This window comes from Tribolium castaneum, chromosome 2 (assembly GCF_031307605.1).
Source record: "Tribolium castaneum strain GA2 chromosome 2, icTriCast1.1, whole genome shotgun sequence".
NCBI lineage: Eukaryota > Metazoa > Arthropoda > Insecta > Coleoptera > Tenebrionidae > Tribolium > Tribolium castaneum.
Window position 1 is genome coordinate 18,223,127 of NC_087395.1, and position 25,640 is coordinate 18,248,766.

At 34.0% G+C, this 25,640-nt stretch overlaps 1 protein-coding gene across 6 annotated transcripts in view; it reads left to right on the top strand.

Annotated features, from left to right (window-relative positions):
• The window catches only part of cpx (complexin), a 148,578-nt gene that overhangs the window by 104,895 nt on the left and 18,043 nt on the right, over positions 1–25,640 (top strand). The window contains exon 1 of one of the 6 annotated variants that reach the window (XM_008201694.3): positions 8,630–8,783. The exons of 4 other annotated variants lie outside the window; for them this stretch is intronic. In XM_008201694.3, the coding sequence (XP_008199916.1) occupies positions 8,771–8,783 (13 nt within the window). In that variant the 5' untranslated portion in view covers positions 8,630–8,770. Of the gene's footprint in view, positions 1–8,629; positions 8,840–25,640 lie in introns of those variants that run through there. One more of the 6 variants, XM_015983538.2, reaches the window with a different exon arrangement.

A 25,640-nucleotide genomic window follows, 5' to 3' on the forward strand; every position in this document is an offset into this window, starting at 1 on the left:
TTTTCAAATCGCTACGAATACGGTTACATATTCAAAAAAGATGTTAGGAAGAAAGTTTTAGAGAACAAAATTTCCTACAAAAAAGTCTGCGAGATCACATGCTTATCTTCAACCATTTAGGCCAGAAAGTCGTTCAAAGACGCTCAAACGACGGATTTGCTTCATTTTGCCGGTGGTCAAGTAATGGAAAGTTTATTTATAGCCAAACCGTTGAAGATAGAAATATGGTATCACGAACTTTTTTGAAGAAAATTTAATTCTCTACAACTTTGTTCCTAAAACATTTTTTTGTATCTTGAAGCATATTGACAGCGTTCGCATAAATATAAGGTGGAAGGCAAACTGATAATTCTAAGCGATAATTCTTTGCGTACCGTCGCATATTTATCAAAACGCTGGGAATACTGTTGAAGATACAAAAAAAGTGTAAAGAACAAAATCGTAGAGAATTAAATTTCCTACAAAAAATGCCGAGACACCATATTTTATCTTCTACCGTGAAACGTCAAATGAAACGAATTTGTCGCTTTAGCGTCTTTGAACGTCTTTGGGCCGTAAATCCTTTACGATAGATACTGTTTCGCGAACTTTTTTAACGGAAGCTAAATTTTTTACGAATTTCCTTGTAACATTTTTCTTGTATCTTTAACCCTATTCGCACCGTCTTGAAAAATACGGGACGACATACAAATTTTAAATTTTTAATAATTTTTTTTTCACGTTTCTTATGAAAATTTTAGTTGTCCGCTTTTTTAAGTCTGTTAAGAGTGCAAAGTTCAACATTTCAGCATTTTTTCCAAGTAATTAGCGAATTGGTTGGATTTAAATTAATTTAAAACGATTTGGCGCTGAGACGGTATAGCGTTCCAAGCGCCCTCATGTTCACTCTACGGTACTATTTCTTTGGGTTCAGAAAATCCAACGATTTTGTATCTCATTTCGTCTCCTAAGATATAGTTCTCCGTAGACGGAACAAATGATTGAACAACAATAAACTTGCCTTCCAATTAATTAATAATAAACTACTGTGGGAGTAATTCTCTTGCTTCTGCAAGTAATCCTGGCAGTGTTGCTCTAAAAATGCAGTTCCAAATTGGCCGCTTTGCGTTTGGCGTCCCTTAATAATAACCGGGACGCAATTAGACGGAAGCCTTGCTCGTGCCGTTTTCCCTCAGGATCGAACCTTTACCACGCCAGAGAACAATAGATTTTCTCCTGTTCGGTTGTTTCTTCGTCGAATAAATCATTTCGAGCCGAAGTGGGTCAAGAGATCGCTACTCTACCCCCATGTAAACCGCACCGAACTCTTCGTTTTCGTCTTGGCATCCGTCCAAAAATGTCCCCGTTGCGTTATCGAACCGCCGAATTTCGGCCGCTTGAACCGAATCGATAACAAAACACAGGGCTCATCCCGAGCCAAACGCGGGCTAATCGACATCAAATGCCACGTATCGCATTCGTACCAACTTAACGATGTTACATTCATAATAAAGCCGGTAACTACGAATTCATGTTTTACAGCGATATTTTCTTAACGCGCACATTATTACATTAAAAGCTTCTCATAGAATTTTCAACGTAAGCGGCGGCAACGAGATGCGTATAATTGGATTCGTAAGAAGACTGTAAAAGGCCTTACCGGAACACTTGTAACTTCAGCTCCGAGAACTACGCAAATGAAATTCGAACACTGTTAAGAACTCGAAATGCTTCCGCAAAAAGTTTCCGAAATCGAATAAAGCGATACAATGCTGGCACCATGCAAAAAACTGAGCAATTTTACGCTAATTTGCGCAAACGGAGCACCCATACAACCACATTTAAACTAAATATTGCATTGCTTAAGTTCATGTTTTGAATGTAGAACTACTTTATTCCCTTGATACATAAATAATTGTTTTAACATCCAAATAGGTTTGCAACAGAGATATTTGCAGTGGTTACAAACTCGAGCATACATTTGTTACTCTTGAAGTCCGAAATTTATGCCACGTCCTTGCGATTTAGATTTGCAGTCTTGGTGTCAAAAACAACCCAAAAAAATTTGAAATTATTCTCTAACTATCTCTATTACATTGTTACGTTTATAGAATGTTAGCAATAATGCCGCCTAACAGAGCTGTCTAATTTGCGATTTTCTAACACTGTTAAAATAAGGGTAAGAGTTCCCATTTGTTCGAAAATATAATTTTAGAGATAATGGAAGTCGATTTTGACGTATGGCTTACTACTTGATCTAAATATTCGGAAATAAAATTAACTAGACGCCCTCTGGTGATGACTTTTGAACTATGTCGAAAACAGTAACGAAATTTTCGTAATTCCACATTTAATTGACATTTAATGAATTGTTTAACAATTTTGCGTGTATAGTGTTAATTGCTTACATTAGAGAGAATCACTTTAAAAGACGTGGTGGTAAATACTAGCGTTCACTTTGGTTCTGTGGTTTTTCGTGGTATAAAGTGTTTATTGTTGGAATTTGAAAGTGGATAAAAAGTGAAAAAGATTTAAATTTTCATTACAAAGTGTTATCAAACACTTGTATAATTAAAGATTATAAGTAATGGATCACAGCGAACTTAAGTTGGGCTCAAGAAACCAATAAATTAGTGAAGTTTGTGAATTTTAGGTTAGAATTTTTCCACTAATAAAATCATGAAATACTTCGATAAATCAACAAAACTACAATAAAGATTAACAACTGCTAATATACTTAAACGTAAATTATGCCAAAAGGTAGGCTTTTCAATGTCTTTGTAATAATTTTCCAATAAAGAAAGTGAACCAAACAGTCATTCGTTATTCGTGTTTTCCTCCTCATCTCTAATTTGTCAACATTTGTTCCTTGCACCAAAGACACAATAGTCATTCCGCATAGGCAATGCAATAATTGTGAAGGCTCAAAATTCGTACAATGCTCAAAATATCCGAATAAACATTTTCCCGCCATTTATGGTTACTGTTTTCGACCTAGCTCAGTGGCGCCCCCAACGGTAACTTTACTTCCGAATTGTATTCGAAAATGTCAAAAAATTTTCTTAAAATTATCATTTTGATCTTGGTATCGCAAAAAGTTCCACTAGAGTGTTAAAAAAAAGTGAGAGCAGAAGGCGAGTGCAGATCAAGGCAAAGAAAATCCTTCTTTATTGAAAAAAATCACATTTTTTGTTTTGAGACAATTCATGTGGGATCTCGTGTCGGATTAGGTAATTAAATTGAAATCAAATTATTTTATTCTGTGCCGAACAAAACTTATACGCAAAGTAAAAGGGCGAAACAGAATTTTCAAAAACGAAATATCTATTGAAAGACAAAAAATGTTATTTATAAATAACACAAATTTAAAAATCTATGTTTTATTTTCACGGAATACTGTTTCCAAAATGAAGAGTACACAGGTTAAATTTTTTATTTATACAAATTTTGGTTCCTGACGCATTTTAACTTGTGTTCATTGCCCCTTAGGGTTGCCAAAGATTACCTTTGCAACATTATGGATAATTATACCAGTTGATTTTTTCCAAGATCGATCTTATCCCCTTTCTTTGTTTTCTATTACTTCAAAAACCAAAGGTCGAATTGTTTGATTCTAAGCTTCTAGTGTTATCCCACTTATCACATTTTTAATGTAATTTCTTGTTAATTTGGTAAAACACTGCAAAACTTCACGATCTGTCACTGTCACTGTTAGTTTATGGCGAGATTTTTGCCGTTGTTATTTAACAGAGAATGTTACCGTAGAAATATTGCTAACAGAGTTTACGGAATACGGATTTAAATAACAGCTGTAATTTTTACAGTAATAGAGCAATAACATAGTAACCGAAGTTAGAGAATGGGACCACAAGTTAGTTAATTTTATGAAAATGGAGCTATAGTTGTGCTCTCCAATTTGAGTCGTCTTTAAATAACTAGGACTGTGGTGGAGTTGACGTCGTGGTTAGTGTTTCTTCGCGACTTTGGCGCCGCGTTAATTAATCATCTCCTGATGAGCGTTCGGTGTAGGTATGAGCGAATATGGGGCCCATCTGATCCAATTATAGTTGAAAACGTTGTTAAACTATGTTCAGACGCGGCGAGCGTTAAGGACACGGGTCGGATGGATAACTAAATCGTTTAATTTACATAACCCCAGTGTGTCAAGATTATAAAGGATTCAGGTTTTAATAAGCGGCGCACGCGCCACTAAAGTATCACCTCGAATAAATCAAACAGATAATAGGTTTCGATTTTGCTAATGCCTCGATCGCGATATTTCACACGTTCGATACACACAAACACACATATCGTTTGAATTAAAACCGGGCGCTTTGTTTCGTATTCGCGCGATAAGAACGAATAAGATGAATAAGAAACGTGCGAGAGGCCGAGAAACATACATTTTCATGATCCAGAAGAACGTCCGAATGCGATTCAACAATCTATCTATAAATCCATCAAGTGCCCGCGATCCATTAAACGTTTACATATACATAATTCAACGTTCGCTTCGTTGACTTGCAGATTTCCTGCAGATAAACGAGCCACCATCGCAATTGACACATTTTAAATTTGATCCGGACGAAACAATGGAATGCTACAAATGACTACTGGACAGAAAGGGGATTGTTGAGGTTACGGTTTAAATATTTAACGAGCGCGAGTTTTCCGGACGTGACAAATGGAAGCAGATAACTGAACCACGGGCCGAAACAATGATGAATTAAGATGAAACGAGGGCGATAAGCTGCAACTTTTCCGACACTTGTGATTAATGAAAGAACGCCAAGAATGACCGCGAGCGCAGTGCGAGCGCTCGCTCCAGTCGCGCGAACGAATGCCAATGAAACAATATGAAGTTTCGCCGTCTAAAGTACTCCTTTTAAATCTATCAAAATTATGTTGTTTCTTCTTCATTTATCTAAGATAAAGGCGCCCGCTCCGTCAATATCACTTCCAGTTGTCTAAATTCCGCAGTGAATCTGAATAATGTCGTCTGTTTGACTTTGAACATTTATCCTATGTCAAGGTTGTTCTTGAAAACTACTCTCGTCTCTCAGATTTAGGGAATGATCATTAAAATTTTCGTGAGACATGAATCATTCACTATTTTAACCTTTTATGACGCCAAGTATGGTAGAACTGAGCATTTGAATTATCCGTTAATTTAAATAATGGATAATTATCGACTGCGATGAAATGTACAAATGGTGGATGCGCCGGGATAGCACACGATAATATACAGCTGTTCCGTCTAAACCTCACATTAGAAGTATTGAAAGTTTTAAGAAAGATATTTATTTGAAAGTTGGTGCTGTTCAATGAAAATATTTTCAAGGTGGTGGCACCGCTTATACCGGAAGTCGTTACCAACTTTCTTATTTTAAATGGAAATCTAGGTTTTTTATTGCGTTTTTGGATTAGTTATTTTATTTTAAGGTTGTTTTTATTAGTTTTTCCTATACCTAAGTTTAACCATTTTCAAGATATTTAAGATTTTTTGAAAATTTTTGGATTTGCATCTGTCACTTAGTTTTAGAGATTTCGAAATCATATTTGACGAATTAAAAAGGAAAGCCTATATATGTTCTCCAGTGCTTTAAAAAGTGAAAAAGACGTTAATAAACTCAAAAATTTTAAGGTTAAGTTTGAACAACATCAAGTACCCATAACATAATTTTTTAAATGGAATGTCCCAATTTTTATTTTACTAGTTGGAGAATTTTTTCTGCATCGATCTGTATTAGCATTCCCTATACCTACCTGTGATAATTTTCAATTTATATTGATTTTCTTGACATTGTAGAAAATTTCTTACTAACCACAGTTATTTTTGCATAGTTTGCCATAAAAACATTTCTGATTAAACAAACAATAAACTCTGTTCAAAATTGTGTCGTCCGTCCTGTAAAAACAAAATAAATTCATTGAATGTTGGTTTAAAATACTAATTTCTCACATTTTTTCTCTCGTTTCCATGGCAGCCTATGAGAAAAGGCTTATGGCTAATGAATTTCTCAATCCCAACAAAAAGTTATTGTAACTTGAAAACTATTAAACATAAGTATAGGGAATGCTAATTCAGATCGATGCAGAATTAAATTCCCACGACTTAATAAAATTAAACTTATTGCATTTGAAAAAATTGAGTTACGGTTGCTTAAAGTTCTGCAAACTTAACTTTAAACAATTGGGGTTTGTTATTCTTTTTTAGAAATTTGAAAACACCAAAGGACAGATTTAGGCTTCCTGTTTTAAATGAGCTTAAAAATATTTTCAAATTTTTCAAAATGGGGAGGTTATGGATTGCTGAACTGGAAGGTGCGAATTAAAAAAAATTTGTAACTATTTCGTAAAGGGCTAAATTTAGGTATAGGGACAGCTTATGAACACTCTCCTAAAGTAATACAAAAACGCATTAAAAAATATAGTTTCCCATTTAAAATAAGAAAGTTGAGAGCGACTTCCGGTATAACCGGAAATGTCACCATCTTGAAAATATTTTCATTGAGCAGAACCTAAGAGTATATATACTCGTATTTGTATACAAATTTTCAGAAGATTATCATTATTAGTACTACTAAAACTACTAAAACTAGACGGAACACCCTAATTTTGTAATAAATAAATTCGAGGCTTAAGTTTGAATTAAATTTAATGTTATTTTTATGAAAAGACGAATGGCAACAAATAGTTTGAGCTGAAAATTGGACTTGGAAATTCGTTCGGCGAAGTGTGGCACGGTTTCAGTCATTATCAAGGGTCTCCCGTTTCAAGTTCCAAGACACTCGAGTTGATTAATCCCGTATAGAGGCCCTGTCGAGTTAATCTTCAATACATATTAGATTGTGCCGAAGTTCATTATAGTTCCGCATCTTGGTCTGAACTGGCGATCCGCAAAAAGGGCTTAACAATATGCCCGTAGAGGTCGAGATTCAAGTCCGCTAAGACAATGAACAGCTTTTCGTCTCAACGATACAATCTGTCATAAGGCCGTTTCAAGCAAGCCATCCGTCTAATCTGATCCGGAGGAAAGAAAGTCAATTTAGTAGATATGACCGAATATGACGGATTATCGGCCGCCGCCTCAATTAACTTCTTCGAGGTCGGAAAAAGTGAACGCATAAATCTCGGCCGTTCCTGCGCACATGAAAATAATAAATCGTCGATTCGAATAATCTAGGCACGCTCCATTTCTCCTAATCTTAAATCATTGCCGATGCATTATCTTAAAGAATGGTCGGGATGAGCGCGCGACCACTTTACAGCGGCACGTATTATTTGACCGAGGGAACGACGCGCAAAATGTATTTTCGGTGTCGAGAGGATGCCTTATTCACGATGTAACGGCACTTAGATATATTTCCGCCGCAAATGGCCACCTTAATCTAGATGCAATCGGAATGAAAAGCCGTTCCGTGGAGGGAAAAAGCCACGACCCGTGTGCGAACTTTCCTCACGAGAGGGCAAAAAATATAAAAGAAAAAGGACTGCATTATATCTAATTTCCTTCCATATCCTTATCGGAACGAGCCGTCACGCTTTATTCCACTAGTGGAATTAATTAAGGGACGTTTTAAAACGCCACAGGGCGTCATAAGCCCGACACGAACTATAAGCCAAGAAAGACACTTGAACCTACCGACTGCGCCAATTTTAATTTTCCTCGCGGCGCGTTTTTGCCGAGGCCATAAATCAAAACAGGGGTGAACCCGTGACATGTGATGGTATACGAAGGATAAAAAATTGCAAAATCCAAACGCTAATCTAATCCACTTTTGACCCAAATGCAATTGCCGTGTAAGCCGAGCCCGCGCCATTATCTATAACATTCTCGTACGAAAAAAGCCCACTCTTTGAATTATTACCGCTAGTGTTGATTTTCCGTTTAATTCGAGTATTTGTATACTTCTGGGACGGTTCGTAATGCCCATGAGCAGTGATTTAGTCAGGAAAGCTCTTACGCCGAATGAAAACGTTTTGAAATTCAAATGGCCGCCCATCGGAAACTCTAAGATGAATCGTGATTTTACTGCCTGTAACTAAGGGATTCAAGAGGGGTGCGATTTTGAACTCTGTCGTGAAATATCGTCGAGTTACATGCGAATTACTTGTTCTTTTGCTTAATTTACCTTCCACCACTGATGTATGATGGAGGTTTATAAATTACGCTCTTGATAAACCTTAAACATGCGAGTGTAATTTTTGTTCGGTAACTCGCTTCTGAATTATGAACAAACCCGGAGAGCCCTTTAAATAAATAATCAAATCCGGGATTTCTTAAGTCGGCTTAAAAATTGTTCTATTTCCAAAGTGTTAATTCCGCCCCATCACGTAACACCGCAGTTTTGAATAGGGGAAAAGATCGCGCGATAAATAAAGATTTTACGAGGGTTTAAGGGCTTCAGGACGTCCCGTCCTGCGTATAAATTACACCGGATTAAAAATTAAAACGCGTAAAAGTCAACAACCGACACATCTTCGGCCAATCGTGATGACTTTGTGTGCTTATTCATAATACCTCCCACGACACGCGAGCAAAAGTTGTATAGTGGTCCTAAACCGGTCTTGCCCCCACTCCTCCCCCCACCTCGCGAAATAGTATAAAATAGAAATGCACCACTTAGCCGAGAAAGCTCCGCTAACCTAAAATATCGTTCCCCCCACTCTCGCGTCCCTTCTCGTTCCGGTTTTTCGGGGGTGGGGACGAGTGACGTAACACGCAGTGCGGAACAAAACACTAGCGTGCCGAGAACCAGTCCGACATCTAGTGTTCTACGGTCGAGATATGAACATTCTAGGTAAGCCGTGACTTGCCTCATCCTCGGTTCCCTCGAGTGCTTGGTTGGGTCAATTGGTACGACTGAATTTTTTTGATTGTAGTTTTTGTTCGCATGGATGTGGAACTCTCTCTCTCTGTCGCTGTTTTGTGTTCTCTGTGTTTTGTAACGAACAATGACTTTCATTAATCAAGCGGGATTTTTTGCCGATTTTAGATTATCATTTTAATGAGAGTTTCTTGTTGGATAAGTTTCGTTTAGTAATTAGTAGAGTAGAGAAAAGCGCGGAACGAGTGTCTCGGAGCTTGGTCGGGTGTACATTGCACGTGTTTCCCTCGAGCGTCTGATATAAATTAAGCTGAGCTTTAATCCGAGAGGAGTAGTATGAAAAGCCCTAAATCACTCAAATAACTGACGTGAACTCTAACCGAAACATTCGCACTCACACATGCCAAGTGCACTAATATTCGTACGTAGTGTATAAGGAATCCAATTAATTCCGGACGAACAAACTATTCGGCCACGCTCCGTCAATGGCAGTTTCAGTTGCCGAATCCCGCAGTGGAATGGTGGTTCGTCATTTCTCTGAATAATTTCGTCTATTTGTTTGACTTTGAACATTTCTCGCAACCTACTCTCGACTCATCCACTACTTTAATCTTCAATTATTTAAAATTATTCGTTAATTTAAATAATTGGTAATTATAGAGCGCAGCGAAATGCACAAATGGTGGATGCGCCGGGATAGCACACGATATCTGTTCTAATAAATATGTTCGAGAGTATCAGTGCAGGACGCTGTAAATCAATCAAATAAGTGACGCAGCACTCGATGCACTAATATTCGTACATAGTGTATAAGGAATCCAATTAATTCCGGCCGAACAAACTATTCGGCCACACTCCGTCAATAACAGTTTCAGCTGCGTAAATCCCGCAGTGGTCTGCAATAATTTTGCTCAGTTTCTATTGTCGGTTCCGGGAGCTAATTAACAGTTTCGATTTAAGTCGGCGGCAGTCTTCTCGTATCAATTATTTTCGACTAAACAAGCGTCCGTAATTAAATTTGCTCAAGTTTATGTCATCCGTTCAAATCTCGGCTCACTCTACTTATAATATGTATGTGTATAATTGAAGTTGTTCCTTCCAGTGAAGTTTTCGAAGAGACGGGGCGTTTGTCGGGATTAATTCACTTAGGAGTATCGTGAATAGGACACATATACACTCGCATGCCAAGACCTAATTTGATTGTGAGCGCAATTAATCTTACAGTCGGGAACGAGATTATTCGCCAATCTAATTGCTGACGAGGAGACGATATCCGCGCTAAAAACTTCGCAATAATTGCATTTCGAACTTTGACAAGTGCGCAAATCGACGACCAAGTGGCCGACTGCTGCGACAAGCTTTCTTCAAACTTTGCTTTTGCTTGTAGTTTGATATTCAAGCGAAATTTCAAGCGGTTTTATTTCAACAGCGACGACAAGAAAACTACCTTCAAAACGGGAATTTTTACTTACTTGCTCTTTAAGTTTTAATAAAATACTAGCAACATATAAAGGGATTAAAATCCATTTCAGACTTTGAAGGCAACTGAGACCAGCGTCTGCGCCTCAAAATATACCTTCAATCAGTTCAAAAAGTTCCAGAATATAAAAGTTTGCATTTTCAATTTCCACATATAACTCAATTTCCGTAAACTATCGGAGGGCTCTTTAACGGTGACTTGCGTTTCGTACTAGATTTTGACAAAAGTCTGTATAATAATTATAAACTAACCCTTTATTTCATACTATTCCCAAAAGAGTATATAACTTTTTTTTGGTATTATTTCATAAGTACCTATTTCTCAACTTGTGTACATGCAGTTCTCATACCATAACTTTGTTTTATGTTTGGTACTATGGTACTTTGGTTTGGTATTTTACGTCTTTGGCGGTTTTTAATAAAATTCTGGGTAAAAACATTTTATTATGCTTTATTTGTAAGTTTAGTTACACCAGTTTATAACATTTTTTACAAACAGATGAAACCAATGTGTACCGGTAGAATAATTAACTCTAAATCGAAAAAAAATAAGACATCAAGTTTTTTAATATTTTATAATAGTAATAGAGTGTTGTGGTGAATTGCCTACATATAAAGGTAAAAATAGTAAAAAAATTCTTTGTATTGAAGTTATTAATAAATAACGAATTTAAAAAAAATGATATGTGGCAACGTTGTCTAACAGTCGTGATCGCAATAGAACTTGATCAACAATAAAGATAAATTATTTTTGAAACGTTTCCTAGGAAATAGTTCCCAGTGTTGGCACATCTACAGACAGTGATTTTTTTGATGAATTTCAATTTTTTTAAATTAAAAAAACTGCTAAGGTCTGTTAGTAAATTTAAAAATAATTATTCATCGTTTAGTTAGGGAACGATTACTTAGTGCGAAACATAAGAATATCAAAAAATTATGAAAACTGAAGAAGTTAACAAAATAAATTTGCAGCTCCAGATTTTTTTAAATATGGCTTTAGGAATTTTTTCAAGATTTTTCCCGTGATCTACACATGCTTCTCAACAACGCACCACTGAGTTGGTGTGCCAGTTTTTGAGCACCCTGTATTTTATAATATTCATAATAAAGTATCAGTATTTGACAATTTTTGACTGCTTCTTCTTTTGTACTATTATTGTCAGTTTATCTTAATGTAGACAAGTAGTAAACAAATAACATATTTTTAATCCAAAAATCTCTCTTCATAAGACTTTAAATCTTGATGGAAACATTCACCATATTCATCGTTTAAGCTTCTCAGGTTGTATTAAGATAATTTGAACACAAACATAGAAAAAGTTGTTTGGGCTTAAGTTACATTTACCTGATATTTTAAAGCAAATAAAATATTTAACAATTTGTTAATCAATAACGAATGCCAAAGACACCACAAAAAATATTGATTCAAAACTTTTGAAAAATTAAAAATAACAATTTGTTTTTTTTGTACTGAATAGTGTCAGTTTTTTTTACTGTAACCAGCAGTAAATCGACTAACATATTTTCACAAAAACGGCAAAACCCTTAGTATACTTCTTGTCACTTGACTTTGACAGAAACGTTTACCATTTGATCACTTAAGTTTCCCAGGTTTTATTAGGATAATTTTACTACAAATAAAACAAACGTTGTTTGAGCTTAATTAATCACCGCAAGCAAAATGTTTAACAATTAGTTTGTCTCAGAAACAACGAATGCTAAGCTAGACACCAGAAATCAATTTTCAAAACGTTTAGTGAATATATTTAAAAAATTAGACGTCATAGACAAAAATGACATGTATTTTAGTTATCAGTGAGTAAGCAGCAGAAAAGAAAATCAGTCTAAATTATCTCTTTGTAAAAGAATTTTTTTTTGTAAATTAGTGTTACTAATAGCATGTCTTAACAAAAAAAATCATCTTGGAAAAGATCGTGCAAATAGATGGTTAAGGTGGTTGTGTAATGGTTAAGTAAGTGTTGCAGGAGCTTATCTGGTTGCAAAATAAGTATATTTTATATGGCCCCCAAGACATGCACCTGAATCAACGAAATTTCCTATTCTGAAGTGTAGTTTTAGGAATTAATCATTAAAAATTTTATGTGACTCATTAATCGATCGTGTTAGGTAAACATCCACTACTTTGAGTTTGATGACATGGAACAAGGTTGAATTATGGCATTTTGAATTATCTGTTAATTTAAATAATAAATATTAGTCGATTATTATGAAACACACAAATGGTGGATGCGCCGGGAAAGCACGTAATAACACCCTTTCAAATAAATAAACACTGCATTTTTAAATAGATAGTAGACAGATGAGGTAAAAATGACACGAAGGGGCAAGATTCTATGAAAGATTGCAGGCTGCAGCGATTTGGCGGAAATGTAAAAGAATCTGCAAAAAAGTGCAAAAACCGGCTTAACCCTTTCCGTGACGTGAATTTACGTCTCGCACCCCAATCGACGTCTCTGACACGGATTATATCCACACCCTTGCTACAAAAATCGCTTTTCTGGTTATCCTCCGGAATCGATTCTATTTTCGCATTTAATCAAAGTGTCGTATGCTAACGCTCTGACAAGGGAATCAACCGGCGGCACGTAACGGCACCCATACATGTAGCTGGGGAAATCCACTGATAGTTTGCTTATCCCTCGCACGATGACGTAAAAATTGCACTAATGCGACCGTAATTCGCTTAACGATCGAACAAAGTGAATGGTAATAACCGCTTAACAATGTTGCTGCAGCGGCCGTAAACCGGGGGTTAAGTGCGTCGACATAATTTTCCTAAGTGGTACCCTAATAAAAAAATAAACACATTTATTTCCGCTTCGATGCCGCAACGACGCCGCTTAATTAGCCCCCGAAGAAATAACTCTGCGTTGTTTCTCCGATGAAATGCCCTATTTACGACGTGCATGACAATGTTGGGCTCGCCCCGTTCGGTGTAATCCTCGAATTCGGTTTGTGTTATCGATCCCGACGAAACAATAAGCTTCACCTGTCATCGAGATTGACGTGATCCGATGACGTTTTGTTTTTGGGTATTTTCATTATGACGAATTCCATCTCAACATCACTTGGTTTCGTCAATTTGGGCCAGTGATTATACGGCAAACAAGCGCAATTTCACCCTCCTGCCGTAACGCCGACGACTCTTGCCTTTTTCATAACGGGACGACGTAAATTGCCTATTTAGAGGTAGTAAAAATTTTCAGAGTTCCATATTCGGCGAGTTATTACATGCAAATGCGCCAGAAGTATTGTCGAAAATTGCGACGCGACGATTTATGGAACACACATTTAACTCCCCATAAAAGTAAAGTTTTATTTCATTATTTTAATTAGACGGGAAAGTAAGAATAGAGCAGATCTGCATGCAGCTGCGGAGGTACATTAGAGCTTAAAACATCTCTTAGAATAGTCCTGTTTTGCCTCACTTAATCGCTAAAGAGGCAATCGTGTCCTAACGACTCACCCCCTACGCTCGAAAATTGATTTTGCATGCTCGTCAATTAATTTTCAAACTCAATAACGTTTATCTAATTAACAAAATAACACAATAGCTCCCATTTTCATCCTAGTTTGGCAACTTCTAACGTTTCGCTTCTAAATAGGTTGTATGAGCATGTTCAGTGTTAGCTTTCGGAATGCGTGTGGAACAACAAATGCTCGAAACGGAGCCGTTTTGAGTTTCAAAGAGGCGTCGCTGTTAATGAAAATTTCGTATAAGTGCTCCAGACACAGGCGGCAACTAAACATTATCTCTCTGCGAGAGAATTTTCCCGGCGCATCCACCACCCTTTGTTCATTGAGAGCGATTTCAATTATAAATTGATGCCACTTTCGGAGACACAAAGATATTCATTATTGAAATTTTCGCTAGGAAACGATCGCGGGATTTCTGGTCGCGTTTTGATGCAACGTGATGTGTTATTTAATGTGGAAACAAAAGTTTTTATCAAATAGTGTCACAGACACAATGTGCATTATCGCCACCGTGGGGCCACTGTTCATGAACAGTTACTAGCGACACTTTGATGCTATCTTGGTTCATTACGGTGCATACAACAGCGTCACTACTACGGCGAGGAATAAAAAGTTTTGCTTTTTAGACGACTGAACCAACTTCGCGAGCGTGAGGAACGTAACTCAATTAAAAAGTTGTAAACACAAAAAAATCACTTTTACGACTGCGTTTCCGTTGCCAAAATTAGAACGAATTTTGTGTTCAATGGTACATACGCTTTTATTTTACTTATACACAACTCTCACCCGGCGCATCCACCAAATTTCGAGCAACGAATCATTCAAGTATTTGTGCTTATTTCTTAAAAAGTCCTTCAACCTTATTTTTCGAAACTTTCCAGGTTCCTTATCAATAGTTTAGATATCTGAGCAGTTCAATAATACGTTATAGTAGGACTATAACTTAGGAGACGAAATTACATTTTCTGAACCAAAAAAAATCGTTTTAAATCAATTTAAATTCAACCAATTCACTAACTACTTTTAAAAAATGAAGAAACGTTGAGTTTTGCACTTTTAATAGAATGAGAAAAACTAAATACTAATAAATAATAAGAAACATAAAACAAAATATTGAAAATTTAAAATTTTAAATTCTTCCCGTAATTTTCAAGACGCTGCGAAGACGGTTAATGATACAAGAAAAATTTTAGAAATAAATTTGTAGCGATTTAAATTTCCTTTAAAAAAGTCTCCGAGACCATATCTCTATAATTAACGGTTTAAGCCCTAAAGAATGCTGAAGCGACATTTTACCGGTGGTCAAGTAACTGAAAGTTAATTTAAATCTGAACTGTAGAAGATATGGTGTCGCGGACATTTTTTATAGAAAATTTAATTCTCTACAACTTTGTCTTTAACATTTTTCTTGCATATGTAACCGTATTTGCAGCGTTTTGAGACATATGGAGCAGAGTGCAACTTGTACAAACCGTTATAACATGAGATCGAAAATATACTCAATAAGAGCAAGCTGTGCCACATTTTATCTGTTTATTTATGGCCGCACTTTTGAAGTTAAGTTGTCTTATGTTGGTTTCACACAGCATATGATGTGGCTAAAGTTACACTTCACTTTCAAGGTTTGCTCTAATTGAGTATATTTTCGATCTGATGTTACTAATACAATTATTTTTTTAAATTCATTTTTAAGTTTGAAAACTTAGTCGGTAACGAACAACTGCCCTCTCTGGGGACACTAACGGAACTATTGATGACGGGAACGTTTTATTTGTACCTTGTTTCATATCCTAACATTTAGATATCCGTAGCTCAGACGTTTTATAGGCTTTGATATACTCGCAAGTTTTTTTAATCTCATGTGATTGAGTAGGAAATCCGGTGTAAATTGTACGATTATAACTCGTAAGATATAAATTTTGAGTGAATAAAAATTATTTGTAAATTATGAGTTTTAAAATGCGTTATTAATTACTGTTACTGAATTTTGTGTAGGTCGTAATTGAAAATAAACATGAGCTCATGAATAGTTTTATACAAAAAAAAACAGGTTGGAAGTCAGCACAAAACAGATAAATATTAAATCATTTTCTGATGAATATATTTTTCATATTAATGTGCATCGAAATATGCGATTGAGGGAATCATTTTAAGATGGTAATGATGCGAAAACAAGCCGACTAATTACTTTTCGTTTATTGAAATTCAAATGATGCTAATTCTTCACAATAAATTATTCTTTGAAATAAATACAGTAAAACCTCCCTTAATGGACACCTCCGGATAACGGACACCTCTTCACAACGGACATTTTTGTAGGAACGAAACAAATGCATTGGAAAATAATGTAAAAAAACCTCTCTATAACGGACACGGACAAAAAATTACCTAATTAGCATAACGTTTTATAAATCTACCTCTTACAACGGACAGACCGAAAGAGTGGTACTGTAAAAAACGAACATTTGTTTCATGGATTTTGTAGAAATGAATAAAAAATTGTATACAAAGATCCAGAATTAAATATGTGTGTGTATTATTATTTTTTAAACTTGATTGATGAAGACGATAGTGATAAAGAATATTTCTGTCTGAACAGTTAAAGCTGTTCAAAAAATTTCTGCAGTTAAGTGTCATGTAATAAATTACTGTAAAAAATACGGCTCCTACAAACAACCAAAAAAACAAATTGAAGAATTTTTTAATAAAAATTCTATATATGTCCTTCGAATTTTATGGTGTTATGTTGAGAGATTAGTAAATCCAGTATGCCTTCTGTTGTCAGTTTGTCACATTTCTATGTTATTTGTTTATTTAAAAAAATTTACATTAAAATTGTTCACTTCCCATTACTGGACACCTCTTCAACAACGAACAATTAAAGATTCCCCATCGGTGTCTGTTGTTGAGAGGTTTTACTGTATGTGGAATGTGTATATACCGTAGTTTCTTAACAAAGTAATAATACGAGGGGCAAACACATTATTAACCTTCGGAATGACATTGACTGTTTTAATGTAAATCGAGAATCAGACTTTTCAGTAACTTACTTAAGTTGCATCTAGATTTTCACAGCTTATTGGCTGCACGTTAATATGAAAAAGGTGCTATACTTATACCATTTTATTTAAAAATTGTAAGATTGTTTTTCAAAATCTATTTCATTGTTGAGTTAAAAGTTGCACAAACAGTCACAGGAAAACGTGTTTTTACTTAAAAAAATATAAAAAGACTACATTTTGCATTCATTTTTTGTCAATTATACCAATTAATTTCTCAAAATATCGTGGAAACTTTGAAATAAGGCACTCAAAAAATGCAAACTTCGTTTATTTGCATTTTTTGTTGAATATTTAGTGGCGGTTTTACCCCCTATATTTCAAAAATTATAAACATTCGAATAAGAATTGAGTTATTTTTATTTTTACTGAACTTTACTAATTGCGGATTACTCTTCAGACAATGGCCCTTATTTGCCAGTGAAAACACTGATTGATATATTGAACATAATTAGTTATTACATTTAATGATTGATTATAAAATTTATGCCTACCGGTGCAGAATAATATGAGTCAATTTATTATATGGGCTATAAATTGTTAAGGTATTAATATTGAGTGATCAAAAATGTGCATGTATTTGTAAATACGAGCACTAAAACGCGTTATTAATTTATTGGGACCGAATTTTATGTAAGTTGTAATTGAAAATAAACACGGCCTCATGTGCATAAGTTATAACGAAAACCTGTTTCCACAAAATAGATAACTTTTAAATAATTTTCACGAATATCCCAGACGCTATAAGATTGTTATAATATTTATAAAATAATTTATTTTGAATTTTTCATCGATTTCGCATCCACCAGTGGTGGTTTTTACGGCACATGATAAATATTACTGCCAGTATTTTATTAAAGTTTTAAACTTCAGAAGACGCAAATTGCCTTGTAACGAAATACTCTAACCTAGTTTTATTGTATTAAAAATTCTAGCTGTAATAAACAAGCCATGCAAGTCTTGAATTTGTGTGCCACTACACAGATTCTTGTTAGCGAAGTAACAGTTACTCCTCAAAGCACACTAAGCCAGGCTTCTTTTCAAAGCTTGATTAATTCCCAGACTCAGGTAGCATTTCACTTTGTGTTTTTACTTTTATTAGTAGAGCGTTTGTGCTGATAGTTGCAGATTTCGTTCTGTTTGCGGTTGTTAATGTTTGCTAACGGGGGCGGATATCCGATCGCACATATTTCAACAAAAGAGCCGGCAAAAGTGTCTGTATTAGAATTTCGATCAATCGCTGTTTGATGAAGAGAAAAATGCAAACGCCTTCGTGCACAGCTCCACTCGAAACTCGATCTCGTTTATGTCGAACAAAAGACGAAAATTAAACCTTGGAGGGATAGCTCCAGCTTTGGTTGTCCATTTATACTGAAGTGCAGCCCCGTCCGCACGTTCTCTAATATCATATCATAACCAATACAAACGGCACATTGAAATGTGATTTCCCTTCATGTCATGGTGTAATTAGATCGAGACCGGCTTTCAAAGGGAGGCTCTCCGTCACTTACCAGTCGCGTTCTGTGTGTGACGTCACACTGAAGAGAGCCCTTTTGTTGTAAAGCGACCGGAGATTGGAACATCCGCGATAAGAACGCATTGTTTACGTCTGCGATACGCACGTGAAAAAACTTCCAACGAATTTAATTAAATCCGATTCGGACGCCTAAGTGGATTTTCGCAGCCCATATGGTGACAACCGCCGGTAGCATCTGCCGTCAATAAAACTCGAAATTGAATACATCGAACTCATTCCTCGGCGAAATTAATGTTGGAATTGAGAAGTGGCAGAGTAAATGTAAGTTAAAACGCCCTGTCGAAGCTGTTAGTCTACCGGAAGTGATCGAAATCGACGGGCGAAAAAAGAAACATTTTCCGCAACACATACGGAACGCGAGCTAGAGAATAAGGGCATTTTAAAGAGCCGACACGAAGGGTGTCGTAAACATGCTGAGTTATTTCGAATTTTCGGCCAGGGCAGGTGATAAAATCCGGGCGGTGCGGTGCGCTTTAGGGAATTACGTTTTTCATACTTTTTATTAAATTGAACGCACGGGAAGATCATTTTTTAATCAATAGCTGTCTCGATAATTTACCACCACAACGCGTCAATCAAAAAACAACCTTGAAGTGAAGGAAAAAAACATCCCAAGGACAATCGTTGTGCCAACAGATTTTTGTAAATTGCGTTACAAGCTCTAAGTGAAACGTTTAAATACTTATTAAAAATATGGCGCTAGATATGATTAATATTAAAAATCTGGCGAAGTAAACTGTTCAACTATTATTAGTAATTTATTAAAAATAAAACAATTATTTCAGGAGTCTTTTTTTACGTAAATACCGTTATATTCTAAATACTGTTAAAACGTAGATTTTAAATATGTCATCCAAATTGGCAGAACTAACTGTCTAAAAGCTGTGTCCTTTTTTTAAAGAAATCTAACTTTAACATACAGTCACAATCAAAAAGAATGACCTTAAAACTGCAACCACAAATCTTTTCGATTTGATTCAGTTAATGTGTACGTTTAGCTAAATTATAAACTAGCTGGATATTGTGTAAACTTACTGTACAGTTTGTAAACTAACCTGTTTGTTGAAATTTATGACCTAAAAGGTTTTAGTCGCACTTTTGCTATCCGGTCCAGTTGCTAGGGGAGTCAATCTTTTTAATCGTGACTGTACCTATGTATCAAAAACTAGAGTTGATAGAAAATATGTTGACAGGTTTGAAAACAGCTTCCAATATTTATTCGACAACAGCAAAAAAAATTGTGGCAACAGAGAAGTACGTGACTAAAAATTTGCGTGCATTCTAAATGAAAACTAGAGATGACAGAAAAAATCTGTTAGTTATTTTGAAATCAGTATCTACTGATTATAGAATAATCATTCAACAAAAAAATTTGAGGCAACAGAGAAGTGACTGACTAAAATGGGACACTTCACGTGAAACGGACAACTCAAAAAAATGCGACAACCTAAAATTCGGTTGCAATTGTTCACCTAAAAAGTGTGAATGTAAATACGTCATAATTTTTTTGTGAGCGATTTATTTAAAAAGTTATTAACTTTTAAAAATCGACCAAATATTAAGCATAACGTTTTTGTAACCTATTATTCTAATTAAACAATATATAACAAAATATTTAAAATGGTGTTTTATACACAAAATTCACTGTTCCATTCAACTCTAAAATCGAATTTGAAATTTGAATTTTTTTTTCGTATTGAAAAAGTTTCAAATACGAATTTTAGTATCTTGGACCATTTTTTAAAATTATTTTGTTTCAAAAAATAGCCTAAAGTAAATAGAGTTTACACTATAAGTCGCAAAATGGAATCTCTATTCGTTTAGGAGATATGGTACTTAAAGTACTCAAAAGCGCGGAATTTCTTGCGTAAACCGGCCGATCACGTACATTAAGTACTGTATCTCCTAAAGAAATAGAGATCCCAATTTGCGACTTATAGTGTAAAATCTAGATATTATAAGCTATTTGTTAAAATAAAAATGAATTTAAAAAAATAGGTCCAAGTTACTAAAATTCGGATTTAAAACTTCACTTCCGGTTTTCTACACGAAAGAAATTTCAAATTCCAAATCTGTATTCAGAATAAAAAAGAACAGAGAATTTTCTATATAAAGCACTATTTTAAATATTTTGGTATGCATTAGTTTTTAAATAAAAGCTTCAAAAAACTTTGTTTCATATTTTGTCAAATTTTTAGAAATCAGTATCTTCACAAATAAGTGTCAAACAAAAAATTCATTATGTATTTACAATCATGCTTTCTAGGAGAACAATTATTCCGAATATGACAGAATTTCAAGATTTCAAGTAATTTTTTTTCGTTGTCCGCTTCGCGTGAAATACCCCAAAGTTGTATCCTTATTTTTAAATAAATGCTCACTTAAGGTATTTACATCTCACAAACTAAACCTGATTGAAAAAAATCTGTTGATTGTTTTGAAATTGATCATCCAACATTTACTCGACAACAGCTAAAACTTTGAGGCAACAGATACATTAATTTTGTAGCGTTTATTAACTCAAATTTCATTCAAGCAATAACAATAACAATAATAATAATAATTTGAAAAGCGCTGGTTTAAAGCAATTAAGTAAGTTAATAAAAGATGCGTTCATGTAATAATGTGCGTCATTTTGGATATTATTATTTTGTCGCGAAGCATGAATTAATGAGAAAATTAAAACAAAATCTATTATAATGTTTTTGATTGTTCGATAGTACGTATTTTAATCATTTTAAAATAAAAATGTAATAAAATACGTTCAGCTAATTATAAAAATAAGTTCAGATTTTTTTACTCAGTTTTTAATTTTTAACAATGTCTTATCAGCACCCCAGAGATGACCCGATACTTTTGAATCACCTTGTATGTATTGCTTTCTTTTTAAACATAATAATAATAATAAAAAAATAATAATACTTTACTGGGCAATTCACGTGAAATTTCGCGCCCTACAAAATGCACCATTTACCTAGTGGTAATAATAACATAATATTCTAGTTCAAGGTCCATTACAAATTTAGCAAAATTGAATTGTTTTCTCTAATTTGTTCAACCTCTGCAAAAAATTGCAGTATTTTTTAATTAATTAAACGCATTTGCAACGAATTGTGTGCTTTAACTGAAATTTAAAATTGTCGATCAGTAGATTTTTTTAAATGTTCTGTGATGTCAATTAAAGGAGATAATTTCTTCGAAAGTCTTTGAAAAAAGGTGACGTCACAACCGCCTTTCATCACAGAACTCTTTCACGTTCAAAAAGCAAAAACCTGACATGCTTGACCATTACTTGCCAACATTTATATTTTTCTGACTTATTTTTATCTCTTTTTATATCCTACCTTCATTTTACATTTCGAACAAAATAATCTCACAAAATGTTCAATAAATACTCATTCCATTATTACTAATTATTAATAGTCAAGAAGGGTCCTAAAATAAAAAAACCTTTTAGTATTAAATTTTCATTACCGTGCAGTACATTGCTTATATTCACTAACTGTTGGTTTTATCCACTGTTTTAACTTACGCATTCGTTTTTTAATGAGAAATGATAGTCGAATTCCTGATTTAAAAAAAAATTAAAAATGTATTTTAAAATTGTTTGAACAATAAATCTATCATGTAGCTTCACTTTAATGGCTTGTACATAAGATTTTTTGCATTCTGCAAAACTATTTTTATGTGAAATCAGTTCCTATGTTGTACTAAATATTGCTGTTGCATAAACGATTTTCAATTTATTAAAGTTGTCGTTAGTTAATCCTGAAAGGAAATGACAAAAAAATTTACTTGTCTGAAGAAAGGCTTGACCTACTTCGAATTTCTGTTATCAATATTAAAAACATTAATTTTTTGTTGAGTAGATTTCAATAACATAAGCCTGATGAGAATTGTCATTCTTTATCTTTTGGATGACGATTTTCAAATCAAACGCTATAAATAAATTAAAGCACAATCATAATTCATAATTACTGTTAGCGCAATTGCATCTAATTTTGATTTAAATATAAGCATTTCACATACATTATAATTTGCAAATTAAAATTTCATCCTTTCCGCTTCATATTATTTATCGCATAATTCTCAGTGATAAAGTAGGCAGTGAAACTTTCAAATTTAATTTGGATTCAGTTCCGAGAATAAGACCAAAATTTGCACATTTTGAAACAAGTTTTGTTACTCCAAACACTTTTAGGTACACTGAGGATCGCTAAAATACGCATATTTTGAATATTTGCTTTGGCACGTCCCCACCGGGGTTGTGATTCTTCCAAAATTAGCAGAATATTACTCACAGCAGCAGAGAATGTGGCAAAATTGTATCAAACTCTGAGAGCAAATAACTCCGATTCATGCGCAGAAACGTAAACAATAAATTGTTAAATTCAGTCGTGCATGACCTTGTGTCTCGCAGACAAGACAACCCTTTGACACTAAATGACCCATTTTAGTGACCTGTAAAAGCGAGACGTAAATTTCAGAGTGCAAATAAAAATTTGAAGCGTCTGTAATATTCTATTTTTAAAACAATCCCGTCTTTCACTCTTCACCGACATTTTTTGTTTGTAAAAGTAACGACAGGGTTCTCTTAGCTTCAAAAACCTTTCAACGACTAAGTGGAAATTTTTGGTGCAAGCTCCTAGAGCTAGTTGCACGAGCTCTTCTTTATTAAAATCTCAAATTCGGTTTACACATGAGTGATAGCGATTTGTGACCTGCATTGTTCGGCGCTAATTCTGTTGAACATTTCGTTAAAAGCCCCCGTTGAGTCGTCTAATTAGAGTCGAAGCCACGAGATAAAGCCCCGTTTCTTCCTTTGAACGATAATTATTTCCTTCCGTCGCGCGAATTAAAATAAGAGCACACGTATGAGTAAACTCGCGACGCTTCGGCCTTTTATTTTTTTGCAGAAATTTTTTGATTTTATTTTCAGTTTTTACGAAATTATCAGTAGAAGTGAATTTTTCTTTAGAGGAACTTAATACCAGTGAAATTGTTTCCAACTTACAATTAGAGCCACATTTTTAAAATTTGAAATACGAGCAGGAAAAAGAATTACAAATTGACGGACGGGACATTGAAAGAGCTCACATTTTAATTGTTGAACAGTCGTTATAAAATTCTGTTAATTTAAATTAACATTAATAGAATTTCATAATAAAATTTCTAACAGAATTTTAAATAAAAGACACTAATTTCAACAATTATTTTGAAGTAAAATGTGGAACTTGTTGAAACTTTTGAAACCACGAAACCAAAGAACAAGGCAATGTGTAGCGACTTCTGATTAATTTATTTTGTTTACACATGACATATCAATATCAAAACTAGACAGAGGAAATTCAAAATTATTAGTCTTCCTTCACGACGTAAGAAATAAGAGCAACATTTAGTGCCTTGCTAAGCACAAGCATCGTAATTACTTTTAAGTATTTTATCGCACCTTTATTTCATATGCTTAGAGTACGAAATTTTGAACTTTAATGAATATGGAAATATGATATTGACACGGAATTTTATGGATATATATTTAGAGCGCTGTATTTCTATATTCGACAGTTAAAATAAAAAAAAAATTGAAATTACTTAGCAAAAAAGTCGTAACTACAAAAAATATTTCTTAAAGAAACTTAAACAAATGAGAGCTAGATATTAGCATAATAAATTACCGAAAATGCAATAAAAAGAACTTATACAATGCTTATACACGGTCTTGTACATATAGGGTGCTAATATGTATGGATACAGCCACATTTTTTTATTAAAATGTGTTCTTTTTCAATTAAAAGTGTTATTTTTTTCTATAACAGATGTTAAACTATTACTTTATCGACTTTTTTGAGTAGATAAAATAGCACTTAACTGCAAATGTAGATAAAATATTTTAAATTTTTTTATTCAATTAAATTTACAAATTCCAACATCTGAATTTAAAAAATTTGTAAGGTTACCAATAACTTTTTTTTCTTAAACTTGCTCTTGCTATAGAAAAAATATTGTATTATACACGACGATAAAGTTGTCCACTCGTGACTTCATCACTCTTGATCTTAACCTTTTCACTCGTAGATAAACAATCCCTTTATTGTCTTAGGGTCGGTTTCACCGTTGTAGAATAAATCCAGAGAAACGATTGTTATAATCATAGCAACGATTATTTTTAACTATTTATTAAATTTAACCAACGCTGATGAAACCGACCCTTATGCAATAAATAACTATTAACAGTTATTATTACCTTTTACTTATTTTTGGGTCAAAATTCAGCCGGCAACTGGCTTACATTCGATAAAGATAAAAATTCTAAAGCTAGAAAAATTTTATTAGTTCGATAATTTTTTTTAATAAGGTATGTACGTGTTCACAGAACTCAGAAAAAAAAGGTTCTTAAAAATATAAAATTTGAACTTTCTTGCCATTTAAAAAAAATCAAGTTAGTCTTGTATCCACAAAACACATGGAGATTAAAATTTTATAAACATCTGAGACGACAGAACTAAAATGATTACTTTTAAGCACATACCAAAACTCATTTAGTTTTGTTGAATAATTTTTATAATATTTGACTGTATCCATTCATGTTTAACCATGGGGTTGAACAGAATTTTTGGGAAAAATTAGAGCAAGAATTTTCCGTAAAAGTTGCAAGCATTTCCGCGGCATCAGCGAATGCCAGCAAAATGTCTTAAGTGGGTCACCTGACCAGCGACAACTAAGCAATAACAATAATGTGTTTAAAATTTAAATGGACAAATTATTATTGAAATTAACATTGTTTTAGAGTAACTGTTCTAGTTTGTAAGTAAATTTAGTGTATATTCAAATTATTTTTGTAATAAAATCAGTATGAACTTAATTCCGAGTTCTACTCATTCACAAATACAATATAGACATTTTTATTTTTGGGACAAATTGTACCAAACAATTAAACAATTGTCCGGCAATATCTTTTTAAATGTTTTCAAGAGTTCTTGTTTTTTTCCAAGAATACACCATTCGGTCTGTTTTTGTGAGCGAGTTATTTGAAGTTGTAGTTTTTTTTTAATTTTAAAGTAAAAAATGTAATTCGATAGATTCTTTATCCAATCCACTCCTAATTTTAGCTTTTTCACACTATACGTTAGCCATGTCGCGTAAATACAGGCTAAAAGCTTAATTTTTGTTAATTTGTACTGCCTGAGCTGAAAGTTATATTTTCTATTTTCTTATAGCATAGAGTTACATGCCCTAAGTCCTGAAAAAAATTTGAAA